The 21,572-nt window shown below is 40.7% G+C and overlaps 1 protein-coding gene across 1 annotated transcript in view; it reads left to right on the top strand.

Moving 5' to 3' along the window:
• dlg3 (discs, large homolog 3 (Drosophila)) overlaps window positions 1-21,572 on the top strand; it is an 88,218-nt gene that overhangs the window by 7,219 nt on the left and 59,427 nt on the right. The window contains exons 3-4 of the mRNA XM_046029822.1: window positions 1,476-1,561; window positions 6,862-6,972. Of these exons, the coding sequence (XP_045885778.1) occupies window positions 1,476-1,561; window positions 6,862-6,972 (197 nt within the window). The remainder of the gene's footprint in view (window positions 1-1,475; window positions 1,562-6,861; window positions 6,973-21,572) is intronic.

The raw sequence follows: 21,572 nt of genomic DNA, 5'->3' as shown, positions 1-21,572 counted from the left end.
CAGAGGAGTGCAGTCTGTGAAGAAAGGGAAAACTTTCAAGAACGGAGGAGTTTAGGAACATGATGAGATGTCAGTACTAATAATGTTATTCTCATGGTATTCTGTGGTACTTGAGAAAGAGTGACATATCTGTGAATATCCCTACGCTGATACAGAGCTTTACAACATGTACAAGTGGCCGCATACTGCTTTCTCTGCCATCTTTGAAGAACCTGGTTTCTTGTGAGTCTTCAAAATTAGATATTGTTTATTATGCCGTGCTAGCTGCGAGGCTCTGGGGATGGCAGTTCATGTCATTCATGATCCCCAGAGTGTGAATCCTACTGCCTTTGATGATCCCCTGACGTTTCCTCTAGTGCCACCAGCAGGTTGACATGTGATTTTTGAGTGAAACTGTGGCATGGATCGGCATGACATTTTGTACTGACATTGATATTTCACTCAGGATGACTTGCAATAACTTTAGTGATCCCTTTACTTTCCATCTTGCCCTATCATTAGTTCTAAATGCTTATATTGTCCAGTACTTTGCTTTATGACCAAATACCTGTGAATCTAATGACATTTCTATTAGCCTCAGCTGTGCTTTGTGTTTAGTGCTAATTAGGAAATGCTGACATGATAAACTAAGATGGCTTACATGGTAAACATTATACCTGCTAATGAACATCAACATGTTAGCCTTGTCATTGTGATGACATTAGTATTGAGCTCAAAGCACTGCTGTGCCCAAGTAAAGCCTTACTGAGCCATTAGCATGGATGTAAACTACTTGTTGATATTTTTTCTGCTCTTACACCATCAGATTCTTGTTCACATTATGGCATGTTATTAAATATGTATATCAAAGTCACATATAAATTCACATAAGTTTGAAGCATCATCTTAGATCCCTTGTTCAGATCAAAGCATGTAACAGGGTATGTATTGCCCACTATTCAACTAGGGGGCAGTGTCTCCATTTATTCAACATGTGTAGGAACTCGTACCCTCACCCTAAAATGGAGCTTCAAAGCAACACAACTGGAAATGACCTACAGTGTAACTGATCTATGATGAATGTTGAGCTAAAAGAATCAAAAAGTAGAGAAACTTTCTTGTTTGGGATGTATGTTGTTCCTATAATATGAGAAATTATAATGTGGGCCTCTTAGACAGTGACTGATGATTTGCTCAGTCAGTACCTGAGTCATATAGTTCAGCAGCAGGATACGAAAAACCACTTGCAAATGCGGAGACATAACTTGTCTGTAAACAGATGACTCCCACGCCCACGTTTTCACCCAGTGCATCTCCCATCTCCCAGTGTGGCCATGATTGATCGGTGGAATCTTTTACACAACAAAGCAGTGTACTTTAGAAGGCTGAGATGTTGTCAACAAGAGATAAAGAAAAAGCACTCACATGTAATGTTTGTAATTGTCCAAGTAAAGTAAGAAAACAAAAGCTCATTATTGTTTGTTTTTTTCTCACAGATATTCAAGAGTGTTACGAGGTGACCTTGCAACTGAACAAGGAACAAACTGTTGTGAAAGAAGACAACAGGCAGGATGTGTGGGAGGTAATTTTCCTTCTTCATATTTTATATTGGAGAAAATATGCTTAATGTTTACATTGTATCCGGTTGTGTGCTGTGCTTGCGCAAAGGCACCCAACACAAGGCATCCCTACCTGTGTCCCTCACTCCTGCACAAATAAAATCTTATCATGATTCATGACTATGACTTCAACCTGGTGAGTGATTGTCAGGCGGAGTGAAAACTAGGGACACATGGGTAGAGGGAGAAGAGGGAATTAGACAGTCAAAAGAGCACTGATTACCATTTGCTCATCAGCCGGCTGCTCTCATGAAGTCAGCAAATACTTTCATTATAACAAGTGTTACATGGTGATTTAGAATATTTTTAGTGTACAAAAACTGAATAAAAGAGAGAAAAGCTTCATTTTGTGTAGATCTCTGGCTACATGTTTAAAACAGTTGTTTGTAGTTCCATGTCACTGACCTTTTAACCACTGGATGTGTAGAAACCCTTGACTTCATATCACTTGCATGATTTAATATTGCCTCATACCTTTTCTTCAGCGGTGCCAAAATGTTAATGATAATGAACTTTTGACTTCTGTAGCCCATTAACTGAATGATCTTTGGCCTGTTTTTAGCAGAGATTAGAAAAACACAATAGCTTCTGCCTAGTGTGTGTGTGTGTGTGTGTGTGTGTCTGGTCTCACAGTGACGCAACCTTAGTCTACGTGCAGTCCATGGTGGCACAAAATCATAATTATGCCAAAAACAAAAACATGATTTCAATTTTAGCTCAACATTTTTAAATGTAATTTTAAGAAGACTGATAATATGGCATAATAGCCAGCTTTTATCCAGTTGAACCAACAAATTGGATTCTTACACTGAAACATTAGACTCATTTTATCAAATTATGCGGGCCTGAAAGAGGCCTCAAAGACCCTTATTCCATAACAGGAAAAGGGACAGGCCATTTTCTAAAACTTACTGTTCTCATTTATTATCCAGAAAGGAACAAGTCTAATGATGGTTAATGTACTCAATAAAGCTGAGTGTATCTGTCTGAGATGTGCAAGTGTGCAACAGTTTATTGATGTAATATTAGCAGTTCTTTTAAAATATACTGTAACACAGAAATGGAAATGGGAACTTAGATTGCCTTTAGAGAATTAGAGTCTTGGTAGCATTGGAAGACAACCATTCACTGTCAACTCCAAAATACTGTGTGAAAAGTGAAAAGAGCCCACTGGAAATCAGTTTTAAAGCTTTTCTCTGTTTTAATGTTTCATAAAAGCTCTTCAGTGAAGAGGCATGTACCTAGAGGCACCTTTTTGTTTTTAATGAAGAATTATTTTTGGGCATTTTGCCTTTATTTTATAATCTACACTAAAGATACAGACAAGAAACATAGCAAGAAAGACATATGGTGTACAGCAAAAATCCCTGGCCCCGGTCCCCTGCGGTTATATGGTTCGTGTCTTAGACCACCACCTTCAAAACAGTTGCTTCCCTTTGTTAAAGTAAGGGATCAGGAAAAGCTGGGTGCAGTTGTGGTGGAACCGGAACTTTACAAATATGAGGCAGTCTAATGGGCATTGTGAATGTTTTCTTCTACTTATCTATGCGTTAGAAGGGTGCACTGCCACTACTCCCTTGATTTGGTTGAGACCAAAGAATAACTATGATTTACCCGTTGGTTGAATCAGTTCAGTATCTTTATCACCCCTGTTTGCTTTTATACAATATTCAACATAGTCTACAGAATTGTTTAACTGTGAAATTGATACCTGCTCCATGACCAGGTCCTGGGTTAAAACTGTGTTCCATGGGTCGTCCATTTTCTGTTTGAGACGTTCTGATTGGTTGCCTAATGGCACTGTGAATGTGATGTCAACCATTGAATTACCATCAGGGTGGGCATCACCTTTGTACCCACTTTTCTTGCATAAAAATGTAATTTAAGTCATCTTTCAGTGGTTTCTAAGCCTATAATATGAAGGTGAATTAAGAAGAAGAAGAAGATGCTTTTATTGTCACATACACATACATGTTGCGAAATTTGTTCTCTGCACTTTAACCCATCCCTCAAGGGAGCAGTGGGCAGCCGCTGTGCAGCGCCCAGGGACCAACTCCAGGTTTTTATCAGTGCCCGGTCAATTGCACTGACTGAAGAAGTAACAGGTTTTTGATGGTGGGGGAAACCGGAGCACCCGGAGGAAACCCACGCAGACATACAATTTAATGCTCACATGGGATAAAAACCTTAATCTAACATTGTTCCTTCATGTTTACCAGCCCCTCCCTCCAGTCAATCACTTAATGGCAATGTGTTTTTGAAATTCATGTGCTAAGTCTGAACCGGCTTATGTACGGTCAGTTGAACAGGGAATTGCTATAAACTTGTCGTTGATTAGACTCTATTAAATGGATGCTTTAGTGCAGAGGACTCCCGTTGTCCCGTTTATGACTGCTCCTCAAATCGTAGAGCTTGAGCTGACATTATTTTCAGCAGAAAGGTTTCACATGCATTTGTAACATTGTGTAAAGGACATAGTAGGGAGCAAATTAACAATCTATTTTCTGATTATGCAAGGTTTAAAAGATAATGGGAAGTCAAGTACCCCTTCATTGGCAGCACCGGTCATGTTCGAATTTTGTAATAAATTGAATACATTTAAAATTTAATATTATTTAACACTATTAATTATATAAAAGTGGATATTTGTAGATTATTTGGGTCGAATACTAAAATGATACAAAGAATAGTGTGACTCCAAGGTTGTTACAGTATGTTTATACAATTGAATAGTTAATGCTATAACTTTAGCTAGCTATAACTACCCTCCATATAACTATAACCATATCATTACTTTTAGCTTTATCAACTTAGTCTTGCAGTAGCTTTTTCTATGCTAAAATGTTCCAAGAGCTCTGATGCTATTTTATCAGTATTAGTTACTGTTATTTGCATTCGCTAATCACCGAACCAGATGGCTTTTACTTTGTGGGCCAGGAATCTGATTTATCAACATGAATTAAAAGACACCTTAAAGAGTATATTTTATATATAATGTAACTTGCAATGATTAGCTTGTTACACAATAATATCACCATGTCATGGAAAACTGGACTGTGTAGTGTAATAGTAACCAACCAAATGAGCCTCCACTGTGCTCTGTGTTTTGAATGAAGAAACGTTTTGAACGACCACACTCAGGCAACTGCTGTTATGATATCGTATTGTTATGAACACATAATAAAACATAATGCTATCACATCACCATGATGAACTGAACCCAGAGCTGTGCGGGAGAACTTATCTAATTAGCACCTGTTAATAGTAATCGGTCTGTGTTTGTCAGACTGCTGTAGAATGAAACCAGTCATCTTCTTTCAACTCCCTTACGGCGTTTGCTATATTATCAAATATTTGATAAAATGCAGGTAAAGGGGATCACAAACTGCAGATGTCAATATATGTAATTTAACATATTCCCACTTCAGGTGTAGACAGGAAGTTAAGTCAGTGCACTTCCTTGTTGCTGAAACACATGAGGTCAGTGCAGTGCCATGTGTTCATAATGTGTCACGGCCATACTAGAGGACTTAAACCACAAACTATGACTGTGTGGCTAGAACTTTATTCTGCTGTCCTAAGCTCATCTCAGTGTTCCCTGTGATCCACCCTGAATGGCTTGTAATTCAGTGCAGCATGGCTCCTGATCCTTCCCTCGCTGGATCCCAGCTGCTTGTGGGGCCCATACACAGTCCTGGAGAGAGAGCTGGGGAAGTTTGAGAGTGAGCAAGAGCTGCTTAATGGACACCCAGTGAGGTGCTCATCAGTATTCTAGCCATGCTGTCACCTGAGTGGAGGATGGGCGGGAAACTAAATGAGTCTGCAAATTCCCTGATTTGGTGCAGAGTAGCAGGTGAGAGTGAATAGTTACTTTTGGAAAAGAAATGAAAGACACTGACAGAAAAAGTAGTTTTTTAGTCTAACTGATTTCATAAATAAAAAGTAATTAGTGTTTTGATTGCAAGAACATTTTGATGTGTACATTTTATGATAGTTTAATAATCATGAAATAACTAAGAAAGTAAAGGTCATCAGGAAATTGAGCAACTGAATTTTAAATATTATCTGACTTATTAATTGATGGACTCATTTCAAATATATCTGCACACGTTTGCATGTGTATGTGCGTTTGTAAGTGTGTGTGCAGTGCAAAGGGCATACTCATAGCTGCCACTGTTAGACAGAGCTGGCAGCTGGGTGGGGGTGGGGGGTGCAGCTCTGGCAGTGTCAGTTGACCTGCCTGTCAGCGCTGCCATGTGGGAATGGAGCCGTCAAGGAGAACCTCACTTATCGTCTCTGGAATAACACATCGTATATATCCGTACAAGTGCAAAAATAAAGAGCATGCTGTAAAAAATAAAACAAATGCTGTAAAAAAGGTTGCTTTTTGCAGTAATAGCAAGTGCAGCAGCTTGCATGCTTAGGGCTTTGTGTGTAGTTGTTTCAACTGGAACTTAAGCTTTCATTTTAATTTAAAGGTATCAGCTTTGTGGTAAGTTTTTTTGGAGCTTTGTACCAGTGATGGCCTGCTCTAAAGGCTGCCCCCTGCTGTCAGTTAAGGGTCTGTGTGGTCTAAACTGTGGGAATGATCTCAGGGATTTTAAGGTACTGTAAAGTCTTTGTATTGCTGTCCATATACAGTAGAGTGTTGGTTTCACTTCAGTTTTTTTAGTTGCAAGGCTGTTGCTATTTTATATTAGTTGAGTTTCATAAGTCATAAAATATGAGATGGATTCTGGTTAGTCTGATTAGTTTAACTTAGCATAAAGACTGGAAACAAGGGAAACAGCTAGTCTGGCTCTGTTCATTGACTTCCTACTGTATTGGCAATGCTCCAGGAAGTCACTGTGACAGAACAAGAGATCATTCTAGTATGTACCCCCCTGTAAAATCACAAATTGTCATTTTTACACTTCATTTGTGTTCGTAAATACAAATAACATGTGTTAATCAAGGAACTTCAGGTGCTGGTAGGCAGATTTATGTACCTTTTGACAGAGCCATGCTAGCTGTTTCTTCCTGCTTACAGTTTTTATGCTAAGCTAAGCTACCAGTCTGCTGGTTCCAGCTTCATATTAAGTATAGATCAGCCCCAGATTGTGCCTCTCATTAGTATCATTATGTTTGAGTCACAGAGCTATAGGCATCTGAGTTTACTGTTATGAAGGTTTTTCCAGAATCCATAAAGACTCTCAACCACATGGATGAAAAATATTGTTGTATGATAATAAAAAATGTTTTAAACTTTTAACTGTTTAAACAGGACCAGGAGGAGGAGGGTGTGTCTCGGGTACGAGTGACCAGCAGGAGGAGCCCTCACAAAGTGGAGCGAGTTTCTGGCTTGGTGACTCGCTCCCATGTTGACATGCCAAAGGTGAGTAAATCAAAGCAAAAAACAAAAGTAGTTTCCCGGGGTCTCTTAAACACAACTTCTCCTCAGTGATTCTATTCAGGCATCAGAAACGGCAGCTGCTGCTAATAGAAGATACTAATGATCCTGATGACAAGATGATTACGAATTCTCCATGACAGAAGTGCCTTAGCACCATGAAAAATTTGTTGCTGTTCTTAAAGGTGTGGGACATTTTGGTAATGTTGAGACATGACTGCTAAATCACAAAGCAGTCCAACAGATAAAATCACCCCTAATAATGTGATTTTAATATTTCATGCAAAAAATTCATTAATTAACACATTAATTCATTTTCTTTTCAGCAATGATTATTTACATTTATTATGTTCATACAGACCATAGTAATTATTAATAGTATTTATACTTTTATTATTATTTTAATTATGTGATACAGTCATTGTGTAAATATTTTATCAACACTTTCTTCACCTTCAGCTGTTCAGCAGTTAAATCCTAAAGTATTAGTTTATGCTCTTTTCCATGCTCTCATTGTTGCTATCTTCAGTTATCAAAGATTTAAAGGGATAATTTCCCAACATTTTAGGAAATACACTTTACTGTCTTGCTGAGAGAAGATCAATACCACTCTCATATCTGTCCATTAGCTCACCTTAGCATAAAGACTGGAAACAAGAGGAAATATCTAGCTTGGCTCTGTCCAAAGCAGGCCTAAAATTTCATCATTTTAGGTGCAAAGCCACTTGGCCTTTGGTGTTGTCTATTCTTTGAGGGCTCAAAGGCCAAATACCAGGGCAACAAGGCGGGAAATTATAAATGTTAAGGGTTCAGGAAGATTTTATTTTTATTCAATTTTCTCATTTGGTAATTCTTGTCAATAATCATAACTATTCATCAGGGACGCTGGAAGTCAATCACAGTTGGGGGTGCTGACACAAGTCTATATAATGACATCATACTAAAGGATGCGTGATATTTAATGTTTTTTTATATTAATTTGAATGCAATTCACAACAATTTGAGAACGTTTTACACCTCAGGAGACAGCAAACTTGAACACCAACATACTGTATGTCAAAGCAGCCACAGCAACTAAACAACTAATAACATGGGAACTAAAACATGAAAACTGCGAGGAGATGGAAGAGGGAGAGTCAGCTCCTGGACACGGGCAAGAGATATGGCCCACAACCAGTCCATCATAGTTTATAATAATACCACACAGCGAGGAGACAGGTTTTCCAAAGAGGAGACGAGCGTGATGTGGTTCTAACTTTCTTTGTCACTGTTAAGAGACTCCAGTCTGCAGTGTAGTTCAGACACTTCACTGATAAATCACAGGGGCACCCATGGCGCAGCCATGGCCTTCATATGTGAAAGTTCTGCCCTGGTCCAAAGGGAACATAAATCCATTCTCCAGCTCCTCTGAAGCTCACTAATTACCACATTATATTGCTTTGTTCAATATGCACATACAAAGAAGCGTAAAAGTACAATGTGGGTTTTATGTTGGGTTTGTTTGCTATTTGTTATTTGTGCAAATTAAACAAATCTAAGATAAGCTATATAATGTGCTAATAATTGAGGTTTAGAGGAGTAGTAGGTGTAGAGCAGTCTGATTTTGTTGCTATTGGCTAGCTGTGTCCCCCTGATTTTCAGTCTTTAAGCTAAAGCAAGCTAACTGCCTGCTGGCTCTAGCTTTATATTTAGCGCAGAGACATAAGAGTGGTATCGATCTTCTCATCTGACTTGACGCAAATAAGCATATTTCCCAAAAAAGTTGTGGTCAACCTGCAGCTTACATGAGCAACAAGCACAGTCCTATCTCATGATACAGGTATGTCTCATATGCTAGCAGTCTTCCTCAGGATTGTTAAAAGCCCTTGTGTTCACATACCCTCCCCATTACAACATGGCCAGTGGCACATGGCAGCTCAGTGGCCGCAGGCGTTGGCTTTTCAGCCGAGCCATAGAACTAGTGCAATGAGTGGGGTTGGGGATCAGGGGCGGGAAGCAAGCTGTAAGCACATGGATTCAATATGCTCGTATGATAATGTCGGCAGAAGAATACGGTGACAGCACGGGTTGACTTCGGTGTGGATAATATGGAGCTGGCTGTATGTGTGTGTGTGTGTGTGTGTGTGTGTGTGTGACTCTATCACATGAAGGAGGGAGGTGAGGGAGCTGAGGAGGCACAGGAAACGAGAAGGAGGGAGTGAAGGAGGGGCGTGGGGGGGCTGGAGAGAGAGAGAGCAAGGCGGCTGAGAGGCGAGGGCCGGTGCAGTGCAGAGCTGGAACGGACACCCAGAGCTCAGCCTTCCTCGGGTTGCCATGGAAACCACATTCCTCCCCCGCCTGCATCCCTACAGACTGCTCTGACTCTCTTTCCCTCTCTATCTATCTCTCTCCTCGCTTCTCTGTTTTTCATCCTGTCTTTTTCATTCCTCTTTTAATTCGTGTCTTTGTTGTTTTTTTTCTGTCTTTCTCTCTCTCTCTCTCTACTTTTTCACCAAACACGCATTGAGCACATTCGTGACGATGCACACTCCGCTAGCACACCAATTTCAGATGCATTGCTCTCTGTGGCAAGGTGAACGGGTAATTACACAGAGTTTATTTTGCATTCCAATGCACTCATGGCCACATAACCACTGTTGTTTTCTCTCTATTTTATTCTCTATTTTTACTCCCCCTCTTCTGTTCAGCACCATGCCTCAGTAATGCCCCCTCTAGTCATCACATTTCTGCCCACACACAGTGCACCTTAGCTTCGTTTCTCCTCAGTTATGGCATCTGTCGTGGACCTACAGCTCCATCATAATTTATCAAGAGCTCTCACCTTCCTGTCTGTTTCCAGCCCAATCTCTTAACCTCCTCCTTGCACACCAGCTCTCTTTCTCTCTGCCTCTGCCTCTCTGCCTTTTTGTATGCATGTATAAAATCTGCGCCAAAGACTGTTCCTTTGCCATGCAACTATGATAAAGTCTTAAACTAATGCCATCTTGTGTCCCTCTTTTCCTGTCTCCCCCATTTCCCTCCACTCCTTTCATTTTGCTCTATGTGTACGCTTCTCTCTCTCATTATTCCATCAGTTGGAGGTGCTGTGTTTGGTGTGTGTGCTGGAGCAGCTGTTCTCTGCCACTGAGGCCTATTAATAGGAGTCTTAGCTGTGTAGCTTTTGTTTTCTGCATCTGCATCGCTGGGAGAGCATCGTGGTGGCTCCTTGGAAGGTTACATTGGCTTTCAGTACAAGACTGATGAGTATCTCTCATTCTCTCTCAGTCTGACTGGTTTTCTGTCTTGCTGTCTCTGCCTTTGCAGTGCACACCGCCTCCCATCCTGCACATTCACACTTTACAAAGCTATGATTCATTGAGCAGTGGAAGCATTAACTGTAAAGATTCCCCTATATTCTGGGATGTATTCCTTTCAATACCTGTTGTTTGTGGAAAAAACAAGTTGATTCTGCTGAGATGTAATGATGCCTGAGTGAGATTCGTAAGATTTGCTTCCTCACTCCCTCTTGCTGTTAGTTAAGGCTACAGTAGAGAAGCTGAGTACGTGTTGATATGGAGCTACCTCTTTAAGACTGCCTCACTACCGACTGCCCTTTTATGGTGCTGCATCCGGTCAGGTGATGAAGGAGTAGTCACATAGCTTCTCTGAGAAATGCCTAGAAATGACTGAAAAGCTCAGTACATGGTCTGTGCAGTGGTTGGGGGTTGTAACGCTCATTACGATAGCAAGTGTCTGTGTATGTTTGTTAAAGGGTGTCCAGTTGAGTTTATGTAATAAGAGCTGAGCAGGCTGATGCTGAGTGTTAGGGAGGAGCTGCAAAGGGTGATGTGGAGAAGTAATACTGTTCAAAAGCCCTGGATAATTTCCCCGTTTATGCCATAAATCACAGGTCCTTCGTTTTCATTTGTCAACAGAAGGTCAGAGGTTACCGCTTTCATTTCACAAGATAAATCACCTAATGCTGTTGATCCACGTATTTCCAGTCCAGGCTGTATAATTGGGCACAGCATTTATTAAGGACTGTGCACACACAAACACCAGTCACTCATGTATGTATACACGTACTGTATATACACGTGTATATTGAATATGTGACAGGTGAATGTCTGACTTTTTTATAATTTTGATTTTAATATTGCCATGAGGTGCCATGGGACTAGTTATTACATGTGGAGAAGAGGCAGAATGTAATTACAAGTTTGTGACAATCAGTTGTTTCAGTAATTATGCCAAAAATGCTTTTCACTATTCATTGAACATTTTTCAAGGTGAACTAAAAGACTGCTGAATTTCTTTGATGGTTTTACATTTTTCCATGTCTGGTATTTATGTCTTGCCACTAAAGAAATACCAGTAACTGAAAATCGCTTTTCCTGCTTGACACTATGTCACAAATTGGAAAAATAATCTCATATAGTTGACTGCTTTATTATGTTATAAACTGCAGATTAAATTTGACAATTACATGTAATCTAATAAAAGGACACTGCAAACAGCACCCTCAAAAATAAACCAAGTCCAACCAAAATTTAGGCAACAAAGTCTCAACAAAGATTTTACATGATCTGCACAAAGGTAGTATTTATTGCAGGGGTATGGTATTTGATTACACTATATTGTAATAATGTGGGCTTTCTGCCATGTGTATAAGCTTGCAATTGCCTAGATTTCACATTATCAGCACTCAACTGAAATGTTTACTGAAGCAGAAGGAGTTAAGGAGCATTACAGTTCTTGAGTGATTAAAACACAAAGGAAAGATCAAAACAGAAAATCTAGATTTCATCCTCAAAAGTATGTTTTAAAAATGACATGTTTTTTTTTACAAGACATGTATACCAACGGAACATTAATCTTCAAGACCTTTTCTGTCCTCTGTAATAGCTCTTATTTGATTAGTACATATTAACTCCCTGTAGTCTTCTTCCTGCTATCCTGATACAGAAAACCAGCAATTGGTTGGCTCTGAAAAAAGCTACACATTTTTAAAATATATTTTATATTATGTAATATTTAAAGGGAGAGGTACTAATTATGTCTAAAAACACAGGTCATATTGCAGATGTATGTGTGTGTGTGTGTTTGTGTGTGTGTGCACGCCCACACATACAGATGACATGTCAGTGATTCAGTGCTGGGGATTTTTTTCTGTCCATCTCTCCTGCCTTTTCTTATGTGTATCCTACTTGCCATCCCCTCATTTTCTGTGCCGTACATTGTGTGTGTGTGTGTGTGTGTGTGTGTGTGTTTTGTTTTTTTACTGCAAACCCTCTGACTACGCTGAGTGGTAAATGTGATGTGGACAGTGTATAAGAGAGACAGAGCGAGGCTAGGGAAGGATGGTCGCAACATGTGCTTGGTCATGTGTGCTGTGATCGATATGCTTACATCGTCCTTTCAAGCCGCTGCCTCGAGGCCCCGCCTCAACGCTCTGATTGGCTTCAGCAGGTTTTGTGGCTTCATCCGACAGTGTAACTGGAAGCATTCAGTGGTCTCTAGTCTCTGCTTAAAAATGCCCAAGTTTCTCCTATTTTTGCTCTATGCTTGGTAAATCACTGTAGATTACAGTGAAAGAACATCATAATAATGAAGATAGTTACTGTTGCATGTAATTTAGTGTGGCTGAGCCTGCTGTGTGTGCCTCCTGGTAGGGCTGCATGACAATGCAGTGTGCCTTCACCCTAAAATCCTGCTCAATTTAACAGGACATATAATTTAAAGGCACTGTGTCTTATATGTTAGTCAAAACACTGAAAAGACACTAGCATTACTGTATGATCACTATAACATGCAGACTGTGTACAAATGTACTCTCTTCCCCCATGCAGACACACCCAGCTCTGTTCCCCGTCACATTTCATTAATAATGCATATATGCAGGGCTTTAATGGCGACACTCTAACATCCCCTCTTAGTTCTTTGCAAAAATAAACCTTCACCCTCTGTGTCAGGATGTTTTATATGTAGCTGTGATCAACCCACAAATTCGTAAGCATGCAAAATGGTTCACAGGCAGTCCTATCGCATTACTGAATATATAACTGCCACAGATACATAGCCATATAGTCTCTCCTTCTCTCTCTGTTTTCCCCCTCACACATATTCTCACTCTCAATCTCTTCCACCACCCACTCGAGAGCCCAAGCGTGTAATCTTGTTGGTTTCGTACACATGTGTTGATGTCATCATTGTGAACATAAAATATTTCCCCTATGGTTCTTAAACGAGGCTTCAGGAGAGCGGTTTTCTCTCACTGTGCTTATTTTGACCCAATCCTGCACATGGGCAGGACTTAACAATAAATAAGATCATTCAGTGCTGCCTCTCCTCAGTAGTAATACTCAGAAAGGAAGAGGGATAGAGAATGATGTAAAGTAATGCGGCGCTATTCAAAGGCATCCTCTGTTGAGTGGCAGGTCTAGTGATACACAGGAGAAAAAGGATTTTAATCTGCTGCACCTGCTTCCATTGTGAGATTATTTACAGAAGCATGCTGTGACACAGCCCGAGGTTGCTAATCACTAGCACAAGAAAGCTGTTGAGTCTGCAGCTGAACTAGAGATGACCGTGGAGGTGACCAGTGACCAGTCGGAGGGACAGGGGTGCTAACTGGAAGTTGGATTTTGGCTGCATTGGTCTGATGAAAAATATGGATTAGACTCACGATTAGTGGATCAGAGTCGAGGGTCGCCATTGGCAGATTGCAGATTATGACTTCCTGACCTTTTTTTTTGTTGAGAAAATAGCCCATTGCAATGTTTTTATTGTGCCTTGATTTGTGAAGCAAGCACCTTTTCATCCAAGGCAGGCAGCAGTGAGGTTTAGGTGATGCGGCCCCTTTAAGAGCCGCTAGTGAAGCGCTCAGTCCTGTTGGTGCTGCTGCTGCTGATGGCAGCGCTGCCAGTTGATTGGCTGTGGCTGTCAGGGCTGAGGTGCTAGAGGGATGCTGCTACGTACCGCTCCCCCTTTCTCCATGCCTCTCTCTCTCTCTCACTCTCTCTCTCTCACTCTCTCTCGCGCTCTCCATCTCCCTCTTACTTGCTTGCATCCCTCTGAATAATCCACATCTAGGGCAAACTGGCTGAGAGGCGATCCAGTGCTCAGCTCCTCTCTGCAGGCTGAGAAAAGAGACAGAGAGAGAAAGACAACGCTTTTCAACGCGGGAGGAAAAACGTGAGATTTTGACTGAACGGGAAGATACCAAGAATTAAGAGAGGAAGATTTTCATCTGCGGATATCATTTATTTATACATATTGTTTATATATCTATATATATATTTGTACACACGCATATAGATATTTATATATATATATACATTTATCCCTGTACATATCTGTATTTGTGCTTGTCTGTTTATATTAATATTTTTATATGTATTTGTGTGTGTAAATATATATGATATATAAACAAAAGAATATATATATATATATCTATGAATTTATATGCGCATCACTGTGAACCAAGAGAAGCAAGAGGAAATTTCTATCATCGGGGCTGGTCTCTGATTGTGTGGTCGTATACAATATTTTGAATATTTCCTTTGATCTTCTACGTCAAGAGGACAAAGACTACGTGCCCATTTTGTATTTTTGTTTTCCTGTTGCTGCTTCCCGTCCCTCTCTTTCTTTCTTTTTTTCTACATCCAAGAGGAATAAAGCGGAGAGTGACAGGATTTGACGAAAAGGGAAAATCTGTAGAAATTCCTGTGATTAGTGTTATTTCCATCTGCATTAGCACTCTGTGAGCCGATCACAGCGTGCTGTGTGAGATCTGACGAGGCAGCAGAGACAGAGTGCCACGCCGCTCAGCTCAGCGTCAGCACAGCCAGCACAGCCAGCATGCACAAACACCACCACTGCTGCAAGTGCCCAGAATGTTATGAGGTGACCCGTATGGCTGCCCTACGTAGAATGGACGCCCCATCGTATGGAGGAGACTGGCAGGCCGAGCCCTATGGATACCCGCCTGGGTACGGGGGAGGCCAGACCTTACCCCCTCCAGCCTCAGGGGGAGGTGGAAGCATGGGAGGAGGAGGGGGCACTTTGGGGAGAAGTAAGGGCAAGATTATGTCTGGTGGGGGCCCTGGAGGCCCCAACCCAAAGGGCCAATCCAAGGGTGGCCCCAAAGTAAATGGCAACAACTCCAGTGGACAAGGAGGATGGTGGCCTGAGTGCACCTGTACCAACCGGGAGTGGTATGACCAGGTAACTCATCTTTCTTACTCTGTTAGATAGCTCGGGCCTGTGGGGCCTGGCATGGGAGACTGGGATCAAATAAGCTGCTGCTGTAGTAAAACAGACGCTATCATGTATCAGCTGAGCCTGTCGGTTTATGGAAGAGAATTCATATTTAGTATTCATCTCAAGCCCTCCGTTTCCCATTTGTTGACTGTTGTTCCTCCATTGGAAGCAGAGGAAGGAGAACAGAACAGGACTGATCCAGTTCCACTGCACACACATGGAGATGATCTTTATGTTTGGGTTTGATGCAGATGACTAATGCTTATAGATTTAACACACCAAGTGTATGTCGTCAAAGGCTTACGCTGATGCAGTTACCATAGGCCAGAAAATGGTGCATTAACATTCATTGAAGCAGCACTGAATTGCATTTTTGTTATCCCTCAAGGCGGTAACTCTGACTTTACTGACTGACTAAGACATTATGTGTAAGTAATAGATTCCTCAGAGATCAGCTAATTGTAGGATTGTGTCTCATTAGCTCAGAGTAAGAGAAGAGATAATGAAATCAATCTCTCATAGCAGTTCCATTCTTATTTGGCCTCTGTTTTTTAGCATGCCATTTTGCTCAAACGAATCACAGTATAATAAATGTGTTGTCAGAAAAAATAGAGAATCAGCAGTAATCTGTGTCTAAACGCTGCCTGTCATACATGCTGCACGGTGTGAATGAAACTGCCTCTTTACATGCGCTCCATTTGGCTTCTATTAGCGCCCTTTATTTACATGTATTTATAAATTACAGTTGATAAAAGGTCAGAACAGCTTCAGAAGCACAGTCTTTAATTAAGCAAGGTGCATGTATGTGAGCACGAGCGTGAGCTTGGTGGGGGAAGGGCAGCTTGGTGAGCATGAGATTCAAGGAATGGTTCTTGCTGTGCATGAGTATGTGTCTATGTAGTCTCGTATTTGCGGCAAGTGAAGCCACTGCGTTTTGTAGTTCCTTCGTTTGTGTTTGATGTCCGCGATTCGGGCAAGATATATGAGGCAACAGGAAGGAGGAAGGTGAGATGAAGCACAGGGGTAAAATGGAGTCTGAAATTTCAGTGGCAGAGTGGAAGAAATCCGCCTGAGCTGAGCCCACATATGAGCTGCAACCTGGGTGATATTAGCAGATTACTACAGCCAATGAGAGGTTTTAGGGATTCACACTTTCTCTTGGTTCGTGTTGCATTAAAATCTATTGCAAGCCTCAAACTTATTTCATGTTTCACATTTAAAACCTCACAGCAGATGTGATTATGTAAGCATTTATTGCTTACATGGAAATTGTATTCTCCATCAGTATTTTTTCCTTATCTTTTCTACTGTTCATTTCTACTATATTTATTCAATATTCAACTTACAATTAAACTAATTAGTGATTCATGTAGGGATCTTATGTTTGCACCATTAATGGTAGAATCATATCTGGTCCTATCCTTTCAAAGGATCCTTACTCCCTTGCTGTATCATGCGAATGTGCACCACACAAAAACTCTGTAGAGAGAATATTCAATCTGGCATTCATGGCTTTCATCCAGGAGTATCTACATTGGAATTATAAGAATTGGAAAGACAGAGGACGTATCAGCGATGGATGATGTTGGGAGGAAAGCAGCAGTCAGTGGGGCGAACATGCTTAGGTTGAAAAAGAGAGAAATAAGCCAATAAAGGCAGTGGGCCTGGAGAGGGGGAGGGGGTTATGTAAGAGGAGGCAGTTGGTGGTGCTGTCAGAGAGAGAAAGCCTGTCAGAGAGAGAGGCCCTGACACTGTGGACAAGCATCTGTCCCTCCATCTCTTAAAACAGACATGTGAACGGCCAGTATGCGCTCCCCTTCCTATGAACGGGCTAGATGGAGTGGCATGGATGAAGATGCTCACCCACCACCACCCCCTGCCTTCCCCGCTCTCCTCAGTCACTGTTGCTCATCCTTGGGTGGGAAATGTGAACGCCACCCCTCCCCCACTACCTATACACAACCGGAGAGCAGGGCAGTAATCAAACACGCCCAATCGCACATGTCTATTATCTTATAGCTATCATAACAACCTGTGTATTTGGATGCCAGCACAATGAAAAGCAATAACCTTGCACAGTCATTCAGAATTATCTGAGTAGGCTTTTTATAGCAGGATCATTGACATTTTTAAATGGCTTCTGTAGCCATGAACATTTCATGGATGTGTGAGGTAATCATTAGACACCCAAAGACATAATATCACCGTATAAATTTTTTGCCCCCCTCTATTTTCTAAACGATTGTTGCTGCTTTTGTCAAGAGCTTGCTTGGGTAATTGTGGATGATTCCAGTTGGGATTACAAGAACATTCTTTAAAACAAGAGCTTTTGAATTTAAATCTGGGAAAAGTAGAGACCTCAGTCAACTGGGAGCTTCAGTCAGAAAGCTCCCTCTTCCCCTGCGGGCTCCAATCTGTCTTTGTGTGTTCTCCAGCTCTGTGACTATGATTAGCTTTAAATATTAAATGGATTTTACTTTATTTATTAGCATCAAGATCTGGTCCAAAACGCTTTGCCAGACCTATTGTTTATAAAAAACCTCTGTTGTGGCAGTGGTGTTTTAAATGAATGCACAGGCACGGTGGGCGTTCCATGTCGAACACTCCCATAGGTGATTACGACTTGAAAGCCTTCAGGCCTTGATCAGAAGTGTTTGTGCACGTGTGTGTGTGTGTGTGTGTGTGTGTGTATGTGTGTATGTCATTTACAGTCACATTGATTTATTGGTGTCATTGGTTTGTACATCTGTCTGATGAGATTTTTTCCGGCCGGATTTGATTTGCCACTCCTGTAACAACAAACCACAGAGTTTCAACAGATGGGATTTACATGTGCTCCATGTCCAAATGTCTTGAGCTGGATCCCCTTCTGTGATCTTGAAAGGCTCCATCCAAAAACTGGAGAGATTTATCGGTGAGCTTGTCTTGGAATAAAAAGGCAAGAAATATGTGACCTGAATGAAAGTACACTCAGCATATAGGGCCAGGATGTATGGCATTTTCATTACACCTACAGGTGCAGTTCCTGTCGGTACATTCAGTCCAATGTGACACGTGATTACTGCACAAAGTGTCAGGTCCCCAACTTGGGGTTGTCCTTATGACGATGAGTAAAGTGGGAGTAGAGGGGAGAACTTGATAGAAAACATATTTCAGGTCAATAACATTATAAATACAATAAAGCTCACTGTTACAGGTGAGAGCTGCATTCAAAAGACAATTGAGAATTGAAAAAAGCTATAAGAGCCAGGCAACCTTGACCTTGAGAAATAAGGACATCGTGAAAGCAGTGCTTTGTCGTGAGCATTTTCTTATTAATAGACTGTTAAAAATTTTGGCTGTAGAGCATTTTCACATCACAGGTGGCAATGGACTGTTGGACATTTGTTCATATTTCTGTCTTGCCAGAAGTGTCAAGATGATGACATCTTTCGTTACCCGGCAGATTAGGACAACATCCCAGGTGTGGGATAATTGATAGGCCTCTTCACCCCAGATTTCTGTTCACGCTGTGCATTTTGTTTGCATATTTAAAGATGCAGTGGTACTTGTTGTTGTTAGATGGGACAGCTCTGGCCCTCTGCATGTCTTTGATGCGTTTCTCTTTCTTGCAGTCATCCAAGACTTCAGGCTTCAAGGTTTCCTGATTTCCTGATTCTTATATTTACATTTACATTTACTCATTTGGCAGACGCTTTTATCCAAAGCAACTTACATTTGGGGAACAACATAAATCCATCAGTAAAGCGAGAGATCTATGAACAACAATAGATACTAGTAGGAACTCAATAGATATTACTAAGAGAACAACATATACTATCAAGAGTTCTTTAGTCATTAGACTTTATACTTTATTGTCCCCCGATAGAAATTCTTTTCCACAGCACTGTACATCGCCAATTAACAAACAACATTCTGAAAGAATACAGGACCAAAATAGTAAAACACCTACTTATTTCATTGTCTAGCCCCACCCCAGAGCATTATTTTACCTGGAATCAGATTACATTTTATCCTGCACCCTGCCCCCCTTGATACTGTCCCTCCCTCTTTCCCACACTTACCCCAAGAAGCATTTTAAAAATTCAGTAGGAGGCTAAAACATTACTCTTTGAAATCAGTCTGTTCTGTAGCTCAAACCCTTTATTCAACTAAACCATGTGCAATGTTTTTCAACCTGTTACAGATAAGTGCTCCAAATGTGTTATGATTTTGTTAGAAACATTATTGCATCTGCCTCAACCATTTAGAGCAACAAACTTACAAAAGATCTGCTTTAACAACCAGCAAGGTGTAAATGTTTGAACCACCAAAGAACCATGTGATGTAATTCAGCAAACGTCACACAGTGTACTCAGACCAAAGCATACTAAACCAACAGGAGATGCAAAATATCTAAAGCTGCATTTCAGCCAAAGGAACTAAACCCCGGAACTAGGAACCTTTGGGGTGGGGGGGTTTGCCTTGCAGTGAATTTCTGAATGGGTGAGTAGAGGCTACTGGCTTTAAATCAAGCATGTCGGATGTTTTTTTACGACTGCTCCTCTCTTGTCCACTATTGTTTGCAAACCAGTAAATCACAATCAACGGTCAGATAGCACACTCAAGTCTTATCGATGTCTGCCTGAGATCGTACGTTGGCATTAAATGTATTGCTCGGAAACAGCAGCCAGCGTGCAGCGGTGTGTTTACAGCGAACAGGTGATTACAGCGGGTAATAAAGCTCCTTAAAAAATCACGTTCCTCCGACGCTCAGGCGGACACAGACGAGTCCTGCAGCTGATCTGCAGCCTTCCAAACTGTCGCGATTTTATTTTTGTGTTGCTTTCTCTGTGCTGGAGTTATTTTAAGAAGTAGAAGCTTTATCAAGTTTGTTATTAAATTTGTGACAAACATTATCGCGTGTCTCTTCATTATGCTGCCACACAAAAAAGCTGTTTTAATGGTCAAGCATAGGCTATAGTTTTTCATTATATTCCAGTCAAATTTGATGTTCATTTTTAAATTTTGCTCATGGATAGTGGTTACTAAATAATGATACCTGCTCTTTGTACGGCGTATAAGCACACAGCCTATGTCAGCTGGTTAATTTGCTTAATCTTTGCAGGTCTTTAGACCATGGTGGAAACACACACAACAATGGGCTGAAGGAACCTGGGGAATTAAAAGTCCCCGGTACTTTTGGTCGAAACATGGCTTAATGTTGGTGCCTCCAACTTTCTCAAGATGCACTCTGCTGTTTAGGGAACAGTTGTAAGTGGTCACAAAAATGACTCAACCAACACAACAAACACTGCAATTCTTACTTAGGTAGAAGTAACTTTGGCTGACAGTATTGTATTTTTACAAAACAAAATTTATGCAGTGTAGCTTTAAATATACCTCTGTGCTTAAGCCTACTGCAAGATATTTTGATTGACTTTTTCCATTTCCTGTAAGTGTTCTTTGAAACTATGCACAGCAATTTTCATATTTTTACAGTTAGCTCTGATGGTAATGACGTGAACAGTTCTACATGAGTTTTATAAACTCAAGTTGTTCAAGTCTGAAAGTAGAACAGCTACAGTCAGTTGCCAGACCAGAAGTGGAGTGTGGGAAAAATGAGGTCCATAACCTTTACTCTCATGTGACCTGTATTTCCTGCAAAGAAAATGTTCAGGCAATACGTTCCAGTTCTGTGTAGTTTCTCCATAATCTTAATGAGCTTTAATTATCAAGCATGTTGAAGAGCTACCAGGCTTTGTACAAGGAACCCATAATGTCTGCCAATTGTGTTTAACTGAAAATAGTTTTAAAAGGGCTGTTACATGTGATACAGATTTGCAAATTCAGTCTAAATCCACAATTTGTTGCACAAAGAGAAGGACTGGAGCAGCAGTTACTGGTTCTTGTCAGTGATTTTTGCCATTAAGTATATCACCCTAGAGCTTGCTCACATTAATACATTAATATAACTTCACACTAGCAAAGGAAGAAGAAATATTTAGGTAAAAAATTAACTTGTTGGTTGAGTCAATGTGTTTTGATAAACATGTGGAGGAAAAGGAAATTTGTTGCAATCTTCAGCCAAGAAAATCATTTAATGTCTTTGCACTCAATGCTTTGGTATTTTAACATTTGTGCAGTATAAAACACTAAATTTGAACCATTTTCCAGTGACACTGAAACAGATTTCAGCTTTTCAAACTGCTACAAAAATGTAATTAGTATTCAGATGCCAACATTCCATTTTACTGATCTCATACAAATTCAGAGCACATCATTTAATTTCAGTTGTCTGCTAGCAAACCTCCTACATCATATCTTCCCTTCTGTGCTTGCCTGTCTCTCTCTCCCACGCACGC

This window comes from Micropterus dolomieu, linkage group LG19 (genome assembly GCF_021292245.1).
Source record: "Micropterus dolomieu isolate WLL.071019.BEF.003 ecotype Adirondacks linkage group LG19, ASM2129224v1, whole genome shotgun sequence".
NCBI classification, from domain to species: Eukaryota; Metazoa; Chordata; class Actinopteri; order Centrarchiformes; family Centrarchidae; genus Micropterus; species Micropterus dolomieu.
The sequence above is the reverse complement of the archived record's forward strand: the minus strand, read 5'-3'. Positions and strand labels throughout refer to the sequence as shown.